Source organism: Chiloscyllium plagiosum, unplaced genomic scaffold (assembly GCF_037043375.1).
Source record: "Chiloscyllium plagiosum isolate Xiang-an unplaced genomic scaffold, Cpla_swu_hap1 HiC_scaffold_27, whole genome shotgun sequence".
Classification (NCBI taxonomy): domain Eukaryota; kingdom Metazoa; phylum Chordata; class Chondrichthyes; order Orectolobiformes; family Hemiscylliidae; genus Chiloscyllium; species Chiloscyllium plagiosum.
In genome coordinates, this window is record NW_028270165.1 from 82,530,129 (window position 1) to 82,549,037 (window position 18,909).

General features: G+C 47.4%; 2 protein-coding genes across 2 annotated transcripts in view; both read right to left on the reverse strand.

The window, feature by feature from the left end:
* LOC148144722 (uncharacterized) overlaps positions 1-2,061 on the reverse strand; it is a 43,156-nt gene extending 41,095 nt beyond the window's left edge. The window contains exon 1 of the mRNA XM_087975736.1: positions 559-2,061. Coding sequence (XP_087831862.1) covers positions 559-1,689 — 1,131 coding nt within the window. The 5' untranslated portion in view covers positions 1,690-2,061. The remainder of the gene's footprint in view (positions 1-558) is intronic.
* LOC122544886 (uncharacterized) overlaps positions 1-18,909 on the reverse strand; it is a 195,840-nt gene that overhangs the window by 118,916 nt on the left and 58,015 nt on the right. The window lies entirely within an intron of this gene.

Consider the following 18,909-nt stretch of genomic DNA (forward strand, 5'->3'; position numbering starts at 1 on the left):
GTAATCTTTATTGCGACCCAACTTTGTTACAGCTTCAGAAGCTCCCAGCAGAAAGGTGTAGAAAAAGTAGCAATTTTTAAAAAACAGCTCAAGGTCAAAGTGCACACACCCCCTCCAACCCCTCACTTTCTTCATTATTGGTCACCACCAAGTTGTCCCTTTGTAATTGGATCCTTGGTACAGCCTTAACCCAGAGGAAGTATTGTCTCATTCAGCAATTTCAACCCAGACCCTGTCTCCAAGTAAGTTGGACGGGCAGGTGTAGAGTCAACCACACTGCTGTGGGTCTGGAGTTACGTGTAGGCCAGACTGGGTAAAGGATGCAGCTGGGACGACTGAGTGAATCCTCTCCCACAACGTCAGTTTCCTTCCCTAAAAAGGAACTGAGTGAATCAGATGGGGGTTTTCTTCCACCCCAGCCCACCGACAATGGTTTAATCGTTAAATTCTAACCTCCAGATTTCGGACCAAATTCCAATTTCACCATCTGTCGCGGTGGGAATCGAACCGGGAGCCCTGGAATTGGGTTGATTGTTCAGTCGGTAATGATGGCCGTTAGTCCTTCAATCCCCCTGCAATGGCACCTGAACTCACAAGTGGGAGGAGCGGGTGAAGGCCTTCCCACACTCGGGACAGCTGAAGGGCCTCTTCCCCCTTGTGGACCCGCTGGTGCCTCAGCAGGGCGGAGGAATCGCTGAAGGCCTTCCTACACTCGGGGCAGCTGAAGGGCCTCTCCTCTGTGTGGACCCGCCGGTGGGTCAGCAGGTTGGAAGCCTTGGTAAAGGCTTTCCCGCACTCAGGGCAGCTGAAGGGCCTCTCCCCTGTGTGGACCCGCTGGTGGGTCAGCAGGTTGGAGGAATTGACGAAGGCCTTCCCACACTTGGGACAGAAGAACGGCCTCTCCCCTGTGTGGATCCGCCGGTGGGTTAGCAAGTTGGAGGCCTGGGTGAAGGCCTTCCCGCACTGGGGGCAGCTGAAGGGCCTCTCCCCTGTGTGGACCCGCTGGTGGGTCAGCAGAGCAGAGGAATGGCTGAAGGCCTTCTCGCACTTTGGGCAGCTGAAGGGCCTCTCCCCCGTGTGGATCCGCCGGTGGGTTAGTAGGTTGGAGGCCTGGGTAAAGGCCTTTCCACACTCAGGGCAGCTGAAGGGCGTCACCCCTGTGTGGACCCGCTTGTGTGTCAGCAGATTGGAGGTCTTGGTAAAGGCCTTCCCGCACTCAGGGCAGCTGAAGGACCTCTCCCCTGTGTGGACACGCTGGTGGGTCAGCAGGGCGGAGGCCTGGGTAAAGGCCTTTCCACACTCTGGGCAGCTGAAGGGCGACACCCCTGTGTGGACCCGCTGGTGGGTCAGCAGATTGGAGGTCTTGGTAAAGGCCTTCCCGCACTCTGGGCAGCTGAAGGGCCTCTCCCCTGTGTGGACCCGCTGGTGGGTCAGCACTTTGGAGGAATTGATAAAGGCCTTCCCACACACAGGACAGGAGAACGGCCTCTCCCCCGTGTGGATCCGCTGGTGGGTCAGCAGGTCGGAGGAACTGATAAAGGCCTTCCCACACTCGGGGCAGGAGAACGGCCTCTCCCCGGTGTGACTACGCCAATGAATCTCCAGGGCAGACGGGACACAGAAGCCTTTCCCACAGTCGTCACATTTCCACCGTTTCTCCACGAGACGGGATTCCTCAGGTTTTTCCATGGCCAAAGCTTCAGCCGCACACAAACGTGTGTACAGCCCCTCCCCGGCATGAATTCCTCTTTCTGGGCTGTACAACTGTTTCAGGCTCCACTCTCCGTGTACTGCAACGGTAGGGTCTCTCAGCCAGTCCCACGGATGCTGAAAACGTACTCAAACAGGAACCACAAAGCTTTGCTCCTTCTCACAAAATCATAGTTGAAAACTGTTACGATCCCGATGGATTGAGTGACTGTCAGACATTGACGTCAAAGTGAGGACTGCAGATGCTGGAGAGTCAGAGTCAAAAAGTGCAGCTCTGATAAAGCACAGCAGATCAGGCAGCATCCGAGGAGCAGGAGAGTCAACGTTTCGGGTAGAAAGTCTTCATCTGTTAATTTTGAAACTTCCGTCTTCAGATCTTCAAATACTCTGTTAAAAAAAAGAGATTACAAAAGTCATCACTGTCAGTCCAACGTGGGAATTCTGAACAAGCAATTCTACTTTCTGTGGAACATTCTTTTCTTTTGTTATTCCACAAAATTAAAAAGCACCATCCCACTCTCTCTCCCCCTCTGTTCTCACTCCACTCTAACTAATTCTCCGGAAGGTGCTGATTCAGGATCTCACAGGGACAGAAAAACAAAAACATTAAGACTGACATCTCTCTGAATTTTGGATAACTCCACCTGAAAGTTAATATCTTTAACAACATTGGGATACTGCTGAGAGTGAGCAGGTCTGATTTTGGGAAGCAAAAAAAAAGGTTTGTGACAATCCCTTTTCTTCAGAGAATCCCCACAGTGTGGAAGCAGGCCACTCAGCCCAAATATTCCACACTATCCCTCCGAAGGGTAACCCAGCCACACCCATTCCCTTACCCCCTATTGCTCAGCATTTACACCTGATTAATGTGCCTAACCTGCACGTCCCTGGGCACTATGTAATTTAGATTAGATTACATTTAGATTACATTACAGTGTGGAAACAGGCCCTTCAGCCCAACAAGTCCACACCGACCCGCAAAGCAACCCACCCATACCCCTACATTTACCACTTACCTAACACTACTGGCAATTTAGCATGGCCAATTCACCTTACCTGCACATCTTTGGACTGTGGGAGGAAACCGGAGCACCCGGAGGAAACCCACGTAGACACGGGGAGAACGTGCAAACTCCACATTCTAAAATGTGGAGGGAATTCCCTGAGGCGGGAATTGAACCCGTGTCTCTGACGCTGTGAGGCAGCGGTGCTAACCACTGTGCCACCGTGCCACCCAATTTAGCATGGTAAATCCATTCTAACCTGGACAAAGTTAAAAATCACACAACACCAGGTTATAGTTCAACAGGTTTATTTGGAAGCACTCGCTTTCAGAGTGCTGATCCTTCATCAGGTGACTGTGGATGAATAAGGGTGGCATGATGGCACAGTGGTTAGCACTGCTACCTCACAGCGCCAGAGACCCGGGTTCAATCCCTGCCTCGGGCAACTGTCTGTGTGGAGTTTACATTCTCCCCATCTCTGGGTGCTCCGGTTTCCTCGTGCAGGCCAGGGGAATTGGCCATGCTAAATTGCCTGTAGTGTTAGGTGTAGGGGAATGGGTCTGGGTGAGTTGCTCTTCGGAGGGTCGGTGTGGACTTGTTGGGCTGAAGGGCCTGTTTCCACACAAAGTAATCTAATCTGAGACTCAGAATTTATAGGAAAACATTATAGTGTCCTGCCACTGAAATGATGTATTGAACAAATCTGGATTATTAAGCCTTCCATCTTTTAGAATGGGTTGTAGTTATTATTACTATGTAAATTCCAGAAATTCTTGTAGGTCACTTTCTCAAGATAATTTGATTTTAATGCAAAATGTGACATCTCAGCTCAGACAATGCATTAAAGGTGTGAGGTCAGAGTCTGTCTGTGTCCCAATCTTGAGGCAGACTGGTTCTATTTCCAAAGCAGAATTTACAAACTATTACATGGATTGACTGCCTGCAGATTGTGCATTTTTTGAGCAAGATAGAATGTATCAGCATTTATCATTCTCCAAGTTCAAATTCACCCCCATGGACTTATAAGTCTGGATGTGCATGAGAGAAAAAAAAATGTCTATTTCTGTGCTGTATATTTCTGTGCCTGTTTGATAACAGTCATGATTTGGAGATGCCAGTGTTGGAGTAGGGTGTACAAAATTTACCTTGTACAAAATTAAAAATCACACAACACCAGGTTACAGTCCAACAGGTTTAATTGGAAGCACACTAGCTTTCGGAGTGACGCTCCTTCATCAGGTGATAGTGGAGGGCTCAATCCTAACACACAGAATTTATAGCAAAAATTTACAGTGTGATGTAACTGAAATTATGCATTGAAAGATTGATTGTCTGTTAAGCTTTTCATCCGTTGGAATACAGTGATAGTTTTACTTCTTTCATGTGTAAATCACAAAACCTTTTTGTTTTAAAAAAAGTTGCATTCTCGGGTTAGCATTCTCAGGACAGGCAGCAGAGGAAAGTGGCCGAGCAGAGGCTGATAGCTAAGTTCGGTACCCATAGGGAGGGCCTCAACCGGGACCTTGGGTTCATGTCACATGACAGATGACCACCATTGCACTATACACACACACACACACACAGATACTCCTACACACACACACACATACTCCTACACACACAGACACACACGCGCACACAGACACCCCCACACACCCTTACAGACACACACACTTCCACATTCACCCCCTCACAGACTTAAGACACTCTGCACTCACTACACACACACACTTTCTCACACTCTCAACCCCCAACCAGACAGACAAAGACCCACATGCACACATACGTTTTTTTACTGCTCCTCGGATGCTGCCTGAACTGCTGTGCTCTTCCAGCACCACTAATCCAGAATCTGTCATCGTGACATGTTACAGTGACTTTCCATCTGTTTTTACTGGGGCTTGTGCTTTTTACCCTCACTGTTTTTTTAATCCTTGTGCTGTTTACCCTCACTGTTTGTTTAATCCTTGTGCTGTTTACCCTTTGCTGTTACTTGTGCAATTGCTGAGGGTAGTGTGTAAATACTAGTGAAGGAGATTATGCACCAGCATGTATATGTTACCCAGTCACTGAAGGGGCAGGACCTGTTGAGAATGGTTAGTAAAGCATGTGATGTACCAAGCCTTGTTAACATGGATATAGTTTGTTATTTGTCAAAGTATACTTTTTATTATTTAGAGTCATAGAGTTGTACAGCTCGGAAACAGATCCTTTGGTCCAACCCGTTCATGCCGACCAGGTATCCTAACTCAGTGTCGAGAGTGTAGTGCTGGAAAAGCACAGCAGGTCAGGCAGCATTCGAGCAGCAGGAGAATCAACATTTCGGACATAAGCCTTTCATCACGAGGGTTGGTGGCAGGGAGGAGTGGAAGGGAGGGGGAAAGACTGGGAAGGGAGTTGGGGATGGGAAGGGAGGTTATTTGAATTGGAGAACTCAATGTTGAGTCCTCTGGGCTGTGGACTGCTCAGGAGGAAGGTGAGGTGTTGTTCCTCCAATTTGCAGCTTGGTTTGTTGTGGCAATGGAGGAGGTTAAAGATGGTCATGTCAGAAAGGGAGTGGGAACGGGAATGAAAACGGGTGGTGACTGGAAAGTCCGTACAGCCTCTGCAGACCCGGCTGCAATGCCTGGCGAGCCATTCCCCAAGTTTACGCTTGGTCTTCCCAATGTAGAGAAGACTACAGTTGGCAAACACATGGCAAATGCAGTACCACAATGTGAAGTCATAGCTTTTGTTTAAATGGAGATGTATTTGGATTTGGAGGAAGTGAGAACTGCAGATGCTAGAGATCAGAGTCAAAAAGTGTGGTGCAGGAAAAGCACAGCAGGTCAAGCAGCATCCAAGGAGGAGACTCGACGTTTCGGGCACAGGCCCTTCATCAGGAATGACGTGTGGGTGTACAAAGTGGCCTCAGCGTCCTCCTACACCAGTCAATGCCAGTCATCAGACAGATGCAGCAAGCAATCAGCAAGAGGAATTGAGTTCAGAATTGGGGATATCTCCCTGCAGTTAGGGGGTCCTTGAATATATTCAAGGCTGAGTTCATCTGATTTTGGAGCAACACAGAAGTGGATGGTTATGGGGGAAGGCAAGAAAATGGTTTTAAGACCAGTACAGAACAGTGACAGAGTCAGACAGCATAGAAACAGACCCTCCAGTCCAACTCGTCCATGCGGATTGTGTTCTCAAACCAAACTAGTCCCAGCTGCCTGTGTTTGGCTCATATCCCTCCAAACCTTTCCTATTCACTGACTTAATCAAAACATTGTAACTGTACCTGCATCCACCACTTCCTCTGGACATTCATCCCACACATGAACCACTCTGAAAAAACATGGCGCCCCTGAAGACTTTTTAAAATCTTTCTCCACTCACGTTCAAAATTTGCTTTCTCATCTTGAAACCACCACCCGAAGGAAATGACACCTGCCATTCAGCTCATCTATCTGCCCCCCCCCCCCCCCCCATGATTTTATAAACCTCGATAAGGTCACCTCTCAACCGTCTATGCTCCAGTGCAAAAGTCCCAGTCTATCCACCTCGATGTAGGTAGATCCATATCCAGTTATGATGTGTTCAATACTGGTGCAGGGTCAAAAGACCAAATGGCCATCTCCTGCTCCCATTCTCTCTCTCTATGTCCTGGACAGCAAGAGACCATAGGACATAGAAGCAGAAATGAGGCCATTCAGCCCATCAGGTCTGCTCATACCATTTAATTGTAGCCAATACGTTTCTCAACCCTATTCTCCCACTTTTAGAAAAGTGAAAACTGAGGGAGTGTGTGGGATGGAGATATTTAGCTTCTAGGGAATAAGAGAGGAAAGAGAGTTCACTATAAATTAGAATTGATTGGATTGGCCGAGCAGTGGCAGATGCAATTTAATTTAGAGAAATGTCAGGCTTGAATTTTGGTCAAGCAATCCAGGCAGGACTGACACAGTCAAGGGGGATGTTGCAGAATAAAGAGACCTTGGAGTGCAGGTTCATAGTTCTTTGAAAGTGGAGTCACAGGTCGATAGGATAGTGAAGGCGGCATTTGGTATGCTTTCCTTTATTGGTCAGAGCATTGAATATAGGCGTTGGGACATCATGTTGTGGCTATACATTATTTTGGCCTATTTTGGAATACTGCGTTCAGTTCTGGTCTCCTGGATATAGGAAAGAACTTGTGAAACTTTGAAAGGGGTTGGAAAGATTTACAAGACTGTTACCGGAGTTGGAGAGGCCGAGTAAGCCAGGAAAATTTTCCTTGAAGCATCGGAGGCCGAGGGGTAAACTTGTCGATGTTTATAAGGGGCATGGATAGGGTGAATACCCAAGGTCTTCTCCCCAGGGCAGGGGAGTCCAAACTCGAGGGCATATGTTAGAGGTGAGAGGGGAAAGATTTAAAAGGGACCTAAGGGACAACGTTTTCACGCAGAGGGTGGTGCATGTATAGAATGAGCTGCCAGGTGAAGTGGTGGAGGCTGGTACAATTACAACATTTAAAAAGCATCTGAGTGCGTACATAAATTGGAAGGGTTGAAAAGGACATGGGCCACATGCTGGCAAATGGGAATCGATTGATTTCAGATATCTGGTTGGCACGGACGAGTTGGGTCGAACTGTCTGTTTCCATGGTGGAGGACTCTAATCACTTTTGGTGAAAGCAGAAGTATAGTGTGAAGACTGGACTTTCAGAGCAGCTTTCATAGATGTTTTGCCCTTACTGGGACCGGAAGAAGTTACAATGAAATCTTTCATTTCTGAGACAGCAAGCAACTAAATTAGTACATCCGGGATTTTGGTGGAAAGTGGGAATTCGTTGCGCTGTGGGGATGAAGCCATACCCTATCCAGTTATTTCTGCTAGTGGATTAGACGAGGCCAAAAGATTTGGAGGACGGGATTTAGAACACAGATGAGGAGGAACTACTTTTCCCAGAGAATAGTGAATCTATGGAATTCTCTGCCCAAGGGAGCAGTAGAGGCAGCTTCATTAAAAATATTCAAGACACAGTTGGATGGGTTTTTGCATGGTAGGGGAATAAATGGTAGTTGGGACAATGCAGGGAGGAGAAGCTGAGATGATGTAAAGATCAGTCATGATCTTAACGATGGTGGAACAGGCTGGACGGGCCAAATAGCCTACTCCTGCTTCTCTTACTATGAAACTATAACCCTGCATTTCCCATTGGCTAACCCACCTAACCTGCACATCCCTGGACACTCTGGGCAATTTAGCCTGGCCAATCCAAATCAAGGCCGGTGAGTGATGTGGAAAACGATCAGAGAACTAAAGAAAGGGACAAAGAGAGAAAATATATCAGCGATCAAAACTGGATTCTAAGGATCACAAAAACTGAAACTAAAAACGGTGTGTCTGAAAGTGTGCTGCATTGTAACAAAAGTAAATGAATTGACTGCACACATTGAAGAGAATAATTATGATCAGAGACTCCTTACAGAGACCCGCCTTCAGGATGGCAGAAATTAGGTCCTGAATATACAGGATTTGGTCAAATGGGAAGCTAGGTAAAGGTAGAGGGTTGGCACTGCTAATCAAAGCACTGATCACAGGGTACTCTGGTGTCAGCTCGGATTTCAGGTCCTGATTTCTCTGTCCCCTGTTGATCTCCCTGTTCTCACAGAGTAAGATGTGTGTCTGTTCCCAGCTCTGCTGGTTCTCTGCTGAAGCTCTGACCCCCTGCTACACCTTCCGGAACAATAAAACATTCAGCCATTGAGACCCAACCCATAATTGACCAGCCTGTCAACCATCCAGACGTGGAGTGTAGTCATAGCAGGGTTAACAAGCAAATAAAATGAAACAAAACTAGAAATAAATAGGTGCTTGTGTTTAATGCTTGTTCATTGGGAAGTGTATTGGAAAGTTAACATTTATTGTGAAATCTATAAAAGCATAGGGGAACAAAGAAGTAAGGGCCTGACTTTGCAGAGGGCAAGCATTGCAGACAGACAGAAAAATGTAAAGTTAAACCGACCTAACAGTAGACTTTCAAGGCCAGTAAACTACTATATCAACAGTCAAGTAATGAGAAAAACAATTCCATATATGGAAAGGAACTCTTATGTTCCAGGCTCCTGGCCTTGAGGTGTTGATAAGCAAAAGTGAATTATATTATAAAGGGAATATGGGAAAGCCATCAGGCACCCCTTACATGGGGTGTCTTGCCAATGTATCGGGTCCCTTTGCAGAGGTTAAAAATAAACTTTTTCTTTGCTCTTGCTAATAGTCGAGTCGATTTAATTTGCATGATAGTAAACTTGGGGGCTCGCCCAGGACCCCGCAACTGGGGAAGATTCTGAAGATTCCCAGGAGGTGTAGGCGCCAGCGCCTTGAAGGACTTTCACTTCATCTCAAGCGCTAAATTGGCCCCTTTCGCGAGAGGGTTGGGAATCTGTGGATCATCCTGGCGCCGGGATCCGAATCGAATAGGTTCCGGGTCAGAGTCGTGGCTTAAGTAATCCTACATAGAGACTCGTTCTAAGAGAATAAATAAATCAGGAGGCGGGTCCAGTGAACTCTCGCGCGGTATTAGAGTAAAACTCAAGGGAAAGGATTGCTGTCTCTAGAGTGTTTTAGAGAGCAGGTTTAAGGGTGGTTTTAGCCCTGGAACCACCACTGGCTGAGTTGGACTTGCCCGGATGCGCCGAATGAGGGAACCTCTGGAGATAAAAGTCATATTCGCAAAGAAAAAAGAGAGACAGACAGAGAGAGAGAGAGAGAGACACACACACAGACAGACACAGAAAGAGAGAGAGACAGACAGAGAGACAGAGACATTCCCAGTATGAATGCACATGTGTAAACAACACGAAGGTGAGACAGTGTCCCAGTACCTTCCGCGCCTCACTCTAATCCATAATGCCTGGAGTGGACCGACAGGCTTGCCGGTAATACGAAAAGATGATTTACCAGTGCAGGCTGTAAAATACAACTCACAACCCCTGATATATGTCTATGAATGGCGATTAAGCCAGACAGCGATAAGTTCAGTGAGCAATTCACTCGCCCTGGAAGCAAGTAACCATGTTCATCCTATTAACACTGATTTTCTCACTGGGGATATGCTGCACTGCACAGCACACATACACCACGATAGCCCTGACAAATCATATGGGAAGGATTGGTTCAGGAGACGGGTTAAACCAGATCAATTGTCATTGTGCGAATTTTATTGGAATGACTACAGATGTGCAGTCAGTGTGAACTTATCCAAGGTCTCTGTGACGGCAAGGAGAACCTATCTTTTTGACGTGGAAGGCTCTTTTCCTCACGTGTCATTGGGGAAGGCGTCCGGCAACAGGTGGCAGGATTTGGGACCATGGGTACGAAAGGCACAAAAAACCTAAAGATTGGGTCTTGAGGGACGATTGGGTATCTGGTTCAGTGAAGATATGCGGACATAGAGGAAAAAACTAAATTGGCTAACTCAGGCAGATAGGGCAGTCCAGGTAACCCCGGCTAGCCCTGGAGAGCCTAGGAAGGTAGCCTTATACTATATTGGCATTTTGCTAAAATAGAAATCTCGGACCCAAGATTGCGAAAGGTCCCTACTGAGCTGTGGGCAAAAGGCAAACATGACGTGGGGCTCATACGAGGCTGTGAACCCATACAAATAACCCCCAAGGCTGAGTATCGGCCTTGCAGAGCACAACACCCGTTAAAACCTGAGGCTATCGAAGGAATTACTCCAGTCTTTGAATCCCTCCTAAAGGCTGGAGTGATAATCCCCTGTGAAAACTCACTGGCGAGAACCCCCATTTTTCCAGTCAAAAACGCAAATATTCCAGGTGAACCAGAGGAATGGAGGTTTGTTCAAGACCTGCAGGCAGTCAGTAACGCTGTTGTTCCACACGCCCCAAATGTTCCCAACCCCTATACTATGTTGGCTGACATTTCACCGGACAGTAAATGGTTCTCTGTTGTGGATTTAGCAAAAGCCTTCTTTAGTGTACTGGTACACCCAGATAGTCAATCTGGTTCACTTTTTCATTCAAAGGAAAATCGTATACCTTCACGTGACTTGGTCAAGGTTACTGTGAGTCCCCCCACCATATATAATGAGGCTCTACGCAGGAGTCTGGAGATTCTTGTTTTAACCCCAGGGTCAGCGCTTCTGCTGGATGTAGATGATTGCTTAATAGCAGCACCAACCGAGGAACAATGTGAGAAAGATACCCTTGCGTTGCTCTGCCATCCAGCGAGGGAAGGGCACAAAGCTAGTCTCGCAAAGCTACAATTTGTGCAACAACTGGTGAAGTTCTTAGGTCACTTAATATCTGAACAAGGGAAGGCCATTGGTCAAGACAGAGTTCAAGCAATCCAGCAAATTCCAAAGCCTCACACGAAGAAACAATTGCTGTCCTTTTTGGGCATGTGCTCCTCCTGTAGAATGTTTATCCACATTACACAACCCTTGAGGCATCCCTAAGTGACATAGCCCATGGCAAAGGGTTGCTGAGCCAGAGTCCGTTGCAGTGGACCCCAGAGGCCAAGAGTGCCTTTGCTGAATTGAAAAAGGCGCTCCAAACTACACAGACACCGGGGATTCCGAATCCAAACAAGCCTTTTGTACAAACGGTAGATGTGAAGCATGGCTGCATGACATCTCTGCTGTTGCAGGACATGGGGCAAAATTGAGACCGGTAGCTTATTTTTCGGCAAAACTAAACCCCATAGTGGAGGATTGCCTAAATGCCTGCGAGCTGTGGCTGCAGCTAAAAGGGGTGTTGTAACATCCAGGGACATAGTCGGCTATGGTGTATTAACCCTACTGGCCCCACATGCAGTATCTTTACTGCTACCCACGAGGTAGTCAAAGCGGGATCACTCCCTTCTCATCTGTCAGCGCAAGTAGCAGAGCTGATAGCCAAATTACATGTCTCAGTCAAGGCAAAGGGAAGGACAGTGAATATTTACACAGACAGCAGATATGCATTTGGGGTTGTACATGATTTTGGAACCCTATGGAAACACAGGGGCTTCTTGACCTCCTCTGGAAAGCCCATCACACACCCTGGCCTGATGTCTGACCTCCTGGAAGCTGTCCGATTGCCCAAATCACTCGCTGTGTGTAGGTGTGAAGCCCACACAAAAAATAACGGTTCCATTTCTCAAGGCAATGCGAAGGCAGACTCAGCAGCAAGGACGGCAGCCCAGCAGCCGCCAAGTGATCAGTTTGACATGTGTATGACAAAACGTTGTACCCCAACAACAGACATATGGGAGTTACAGTCACAGGCCACGCCGGAGGAGAAGCGTGAGTGGACAAGGGCAGGGTGCAGCATGATGGAAGGGGTGTGGTGTGGCCCCAATGGTAAACCCTGTCTGCCGCGATCATTATTCCCATTCTATGCCAAACTGACACACGGGTGTCAAAAAGGGGCGGGGGTGGGGGGGGGGGGTGGGAGATGTACAACAGTATTGCAGCACACTGGTACACTAAGGGATTTACTCATTACTCCTAGAAATATTGTGAATGATGTGTTATCTGTGCCCCTGTTAGTGTGGGGAGTGGAATACAGATGAGTCAGGCAGCACACCCCCAACCCCAAAGACCCTTGGAATATTTACGGATGGATTTTATTGAACTAACACACAACTGAGGGAAAAAATATTGCCTGGTAATAGTTGGTATGTTTTCCAAATGGGTGGAAGCATTCCCCACATCTAAACAGGATGCCAGTGCCGTAGCCAAGGCTTTGCTAACTGAAATAATTCCAAGATGGGGCATCACTGAAAGGCTTAGTAGTGACAATGGGACACCATTTGTCAATAATGCCTTACAGCAGATCAGTGATTACTTGGGAATAAACATGAGACAACACTGTGCCTACCACCCAGCGAGCGATGGGGCAGTGGAACGAGAGAATGCTACCCTAAAAAATAAATTGACAAAATGCTGTGAGGAACTCGGGATGACATGGACAAAGGCACTTCCAATTGTGCTAATGTATATGAGATCTAAAAGGAGAGGAAGACCCAATCTTAGCCCGTTTGAGATTTTGTTTGGTAGGCCGCCGAATACAGGAGTTGGCCCAAGACCTAAAGCAAGACAAATAACAGACCACAGTGAGGATGAGATATTGTGTTACTGTATAAAACTCTAGACTTTTGTCTCAAATACAGAATCAAGTGAAGGCAGCACTACCCCAACCAGCAGAAGGGAAGCTGCACGATCTAGAACCTGGAGACTGGATAGTGATGAAAGGCTTCAAGAGGACAAGCTGGAAGGCGAAGAGGTGGCTGGGACCGTTTCAAGTGCTCCTTACAACACAGACAGCTGTTAAGATCACTGAAAGAACCACGTGGATACATGCCAGCCATTGCAAATGTGTAGCTGGACCTGAGGAGACATCGGACAGCACCGGAACCAAATAAGTGCAAGCAGTGAAACTCCGATAACCATATTGGACTTATATACATGGGGATTGTAAGGTTGCTAGATGCTTCATATAAATTTGGGGCTGCCCCAGCTCACACTGTCAGTCAGCGCCCTGGCAGGACTATTCCCAAGGGCAGGGGCATCTGAGATACAGCCGCAGACAGTAATCATAACCGAGGGTGCTAAGGGGACCTTTAAATGTGACCCATGGCTGTTTAGTAACCAGGATGACTATAAATGGGATGATAAATATTTATGCAGGAATCCTTGTGTCCCAGTGACTGGCACCTAATAGTGGCCAACACGGCTACAGGAACACCTGACACAGGAAATAGGTATTCTATTATCAACGAAGGAGGTCCCAGGGCACGGGTAATAATACCAAGACTCAGAAGAATGATGAGGGTGTCTGGTGGTGTGGAATAGATAGACCCTTCTCCAACATTTATAGAAAGGTGAAGATAGTGGTACAGTCCTCCCCACCCCCCTCCCCCCCACCCCACCCCAACACACACACACACACCCACCCGGCAGAACGTCCTACAGAAGATAGTAGCACCAGGGCACGACAACCAAACAAACCAAATCATGGACATAACCCCAAGCAGGGCAAAGGGCATTAATGTCACACCAGAACCTTGAGGAAGTCAGCCGGGGCTCAGGAGCGAGCCTAACTCGGTCGTGGAATTGGCCCTCCATGAGATAAATGGTGTAAATGCAACGCCAGTAGGTTGGGAGGTGCGAAGGGCCATCACTAGATGTGAAGGGAACAGAGCTTGTGCCTTGGCCCAAATACACCGGAGATTAGAGGTTGGCTACCCTTGTTGGATATGTTTGCACACAGCCCAGTGGTGGACTGCCGAACCAATCACAGAACCCGGCAAGAAATGCTAGTTGCCTGCTTCTGCGGGCAGCGACTATCCTGACCCTGATTGGGGGAGCAATAAGGACAAAACTCGCGCCAGACCCGAACGCAAGGCTAACTGCAGTGCAAAGGCTGACTCGCTCCCGACCACAGCCTTCCATGTAGTGGAAGGCAGGGGAGAAACGTGTATTTGCACAAATCAGGGGAGACTCCATTTAGGGATCTCCCAATGTATTACGACATTGTACTTGAACAACGATTCTTGCTCAGCAACCTACGCAAATGGTACGATCAACATTACTTGTTCCTTTAATCAGTAATCAGACCATGATGGCGGGTTTAATATGGGCCTGTGGAGAGAGAGGGTACCACCACCTTCCTCCAGGATGGAAAGGGTGCTGCTACCCCATGGTACTGTCCACTGGCACAACAGTGTTCGTCCCAAAAGCTAGTAATGGGCAAACCCGAAGGGACGTGCCACAGAATTGGAAGGGGAACACACTCGCAGACCCCTGGACTACACCAGGAGCGAACATTGGGTGGTCTATTCTCTTGGGAGCTGGGACAACATTGGCAATAAACAAGATTAATGGCCTGGCATATAGTATATTACTGTTAGCAAATGAGACGGAGGAAGGTCTAGCACTCACCATTACTGAATTTACAGCAGTAAGGGAAGCAGCGATGCAAAATCGATTAGTACTAATCATACTGATGGCAGAGAGGGTGGCGTCTGCAAATTGTTATGTACCTCCTGCTGTTTTAATATTCCCGATGAGTCCCAGAATATCACTAGTGTGATACATCATATGAAGGCGGCAGTAAGACCGCCTCCCCCAGCATATGACTCTTGGTTCCAACAGCTTACCGCCCTTTGGGGAGCTTGGGGGTATTGGATCCTACATGCTCTACTAGTTGTAGGGCTGGTCTAACTGATAGTGCTTTGTATAAGGACCCTGCTTGTGTACCTGCCTATGGCGTTTGCTTAGGAGTGCAGCAGGATACCAAGTGGTAAAACGACCAGAGGTTCCACCGCAGGAAGACCTGATTGCGTGGATCCCACCACACAGTAACGCTGAAGTGTGTGACGTGTGAAAATGAGCTATGTACAGGGCAGCAGGTCAGGCAGCATCCAAGGAGCAGGAGAATCGACGTTTCGGGCATGAGCCCTTCTCCAGCATCGGCAGTCCTCACTTTCTCCTATGTACAGGGCACACCAGAGCAAGTGGCGATAACACCAGAAAACTGTGTTACAGGTAGATGATGTTGGAGGAAAGGCCTGGTGCTCCCTAAGCAGTCTGATGTATAGCTATCTGGCTCGGTATATTTTCATGTCATTGTTGTCATGAAATGGAAAATTAACATCCATTGTGAAATCTATAAAGCCATAGGGGAACAGAGAAGTAAGGGTCTGACTGGAACTAAGGTATTGCAAACAAACAAAAATGTAAAGGCAAACCGACCTAACAGCAGACTTCCAAGGCCAGTTAAACTACCATATCAGCAGCCAAGAAATGAGAAAATCAACTCCATATACGGAAAGGAACTTGAATGTTCCAGGCCTCTAGCCATGCAGGAGCTGATAAGGAAAAGCGAATTATAGTATAAAGGGAGTACGTGAAAGCTATCACGTGCCCCTTACATGAGGCGTCTTGCCAATGTGTTGGGTCCTTTTGCAAAGGTCTGAAATAAACATTTGAATCGAGTCAATTTAATTCCCACGACAGTTGTTACTATGTCATCATGCTCAGTGTCTGACTATAAACAATGTATATAAGCTCTATACAAACTCTGGTAAAGTCAGCGGATTATTTTGGTGGTCTAGAAATACTCATCATTCTGGGCTGATCAGAGTCTACCGACCCGGCCATACCAAAGAATAATCAATTGCTTGTGGGATTAACAAACCGTCATTTCTAGGTGCATTTATTGACCAATCCCAGAAACCCGAAGACCCAGACAGCAGTCCAGATCATCAGAACAACCAGACAGGAAATGGTTAATGTCCCCAGGATGTGGGGAGCAAAATGAGACATCAAGGCATTAACACCAACACCAGAGAGAAACTGAACAAACAGACATGGCAAATGTTAGAGAGTTACAGCAGAGGAACAGTCCCTTCCGTCCAACTCATCTATGCCGACCAGATATCCTAAATCTATCTCGTCCCATTTGCCAGCGCTTGGCCCATGTCCCTCTAAACCCTTCCCATCCATATACCCATCCAGATACCTTTTAAATGCTGTAATTGTACCAGCCACCACCACTTCCTCTGGCAGCTCATTCCTTGCACGCACTACCCTCTGAATATAGGTGTTGCCCCTTAGGTTCCTTTTAAATCTCACCCTCACCCTGAACCTATGACCCGTCCAGAGAAAAGATCTTGTCTATTTACCCTTCCGTGCCCCTCATGATTTTAAAAGTTTGTAGGGTCACCCCTCAGCCTCTGGCGCTCGAGAGAAAACAACCCCACCCTGTTCAGCTCAAACCCTGACAGCATCTTTGTCAATCTTTTCAGAACCCTTTCAAGTTTTGCAACATCCTTCCTCCAGCAGAGACGAGAAGTACACACAACATTCCAAAAGTGGCCTAACCAATGTCTGGTGCAGCTACAACATAACTTCCCAACTCGTATAATCAGAGGATTGGGAAAGTTTTCAAAACTCACAAAAGACAACCGGGAAAGAAAGGAGGGACAAACCGAACTTTTGAGGGTCAGCTTGGACATCAGGGCGGGGGGATGGGAATGAGGGAAGGAAGCTGAATGTGCTGGAGCCAAGGCGCAGGAAGAAGAGGATACAAAACCGGTGTGAAGCTGCAATGAGGAATATTGCATGTGCTGTACTTGCACCTGCTGCAGTTACTTGTGGGAATCGGGTGCATTTTAAAAATAAAAACAGAAAAGCTATCTACCCTCCGCCTTCCCAACGTCGATCCTTCTCTTCCACCTCACCCGGGTAACTAAGACACATACCTGAGTTTGCGGAGTCTGCTCCCTCCCTGGATTCACTCCAGTTGCTTCAAGTGACCAATTTCCCCTCCTGCCATCTCTGGCTCCCTCCCAGGATGAAGAGCTGCCCAGAGGGAGGGGGATTCATTATGAAACTGACAGGGCGACTTCCGCCTTGTGACGTCAATAATGGAACTAGGGGCGGGGCGAAAAGCGGAGCAAAATGACGGTAAAGGCGGCGGGACGAGAGAGCGGCCCACGCACTGCGCATGCGGTGCCCGGCAGCACAAGGGGAGGGGAATACCCCATAAGACATAGGAGCGGAAGTAAGGCCATTCGGCCCATCGAGTCCACTCCGCCATTTAATCATGGCTGATGGACATTTCAACTCTACTTACCCGCATTCTCTCCATAGCCCTTAATTCCTTGTGACATCAAGAATTTATCAATCTCGGCCTTGAAGACATTTAGCGTCCTGGCCTCCACTGCACTCTGTGGCAATGAATTCCTCAGGCCCACCACACTCTGGCTGAAGAAATGAAGAACCCAGCACCAGAGATTCAATTTCCGCCTCAGGCGACTGACTGTGTGGAGTTTGTATGTTCTCCCCATGTCTGGGTGGGTTTCCTCCAGGTGCTCCGGTTTCCTCCCACAGTCCAAAAATGTGCAGGTTAGATGAATTGGCCATGCTAAATTGCCCGTAGTGTTAGGTAAGGGGTAAATGTAGGGGAATGGGTCTGGGTGGGTTGCGCTTTGGTGGGTCGGTGTGGGCTTGTTGGGCCGAAGGGCCTGTTTCCACACTGTAAGTAATCTAATCTATTTCTGTTCTGAATTTACCCCCTCTAATTCTAAGGCTGTGCCCACGGGTCCTAGTCTCCTTACCTAACGGAAACAATTTCTTAGCGTCCACCCTTTCCAAGCCATGTATTATCTTGTAAGTTTATATTAGATCTCCCCTTAACCTTCTAAACTCCAATGAATACAATCCCAGGATCCTCAGCCGTTCCTCATATGTTAGACCTGCCATTCCAGGGATCATCCGTGTGAATCTCGGCTGGACACGCTCCAGTGCCATTTTGTCCTTCCTGAGGTGTGGGGACCAAAACTGGACACAGTACTCCAAATGGGGCCTAACCAGAGCTTTATAAAGGCTCAGTAGCACATCGCTGCTTTTATATTCCAACCCTCTTGAGATAAATAAACTTCAGAGAATCCCCATAGTGTGGAAAGCAGGCCACTCGGTCCGACAAGTCCACACCGACCCTCCCAAGGGTAACGCACCCACATCCATTCCCCTAACCCCACTGCTCTACATTTAACCCTGAGTAATGCACCTTAGCTGCATATCGCTGGACATTATGCATAATTTAGCATAGCCAACTCACCCTAACCTGCACTCCCTGGGCACAATGGGTAATTTAGCATGGCCAATCCACTTTAATCTGGACAAAGTTTAAACCTGAACTCCAGGCTGTAATCCAACAGGCTTCTTTGGAAGCAGTAACGTTTGGAGTGGTTGTGGAGAATAAGATCATAAAACATGGAATTTATAGCAAAACATTAAGGCATCCTGCCACTGAAATGGTATATTGAACAAACCTGGATTGTTAAGTCTTTCACCTTTTAGAATGGGTTGCAGGTATCATTACAATGTAAACCCCAGAACTTCTTGTATGTCACCTTCTCGAGATAACAAGGTTTTATAGCAAAAGGTGACATCTCAGCTCAGACAATGCATTAAAGGTGTGAGGTCAGAGTCTGTCTGTATCCCAATCTTGAGTCAGACTGGTTCTAATTCCAAAGTGGAATTTACAAACTATTACATGTATTGGACTGTCTGCAGATTGTGCATTTTTTAAACAAAATGGAATGTATCTGCAAATATACCTCCCCACACACGCACAGGTTTGTTGGGTGAATTTGTACTTGCAGAATTACACCTTTTCTCAAAACTGCATGAATCCATGTAAGATTCTGTAAATCAGTT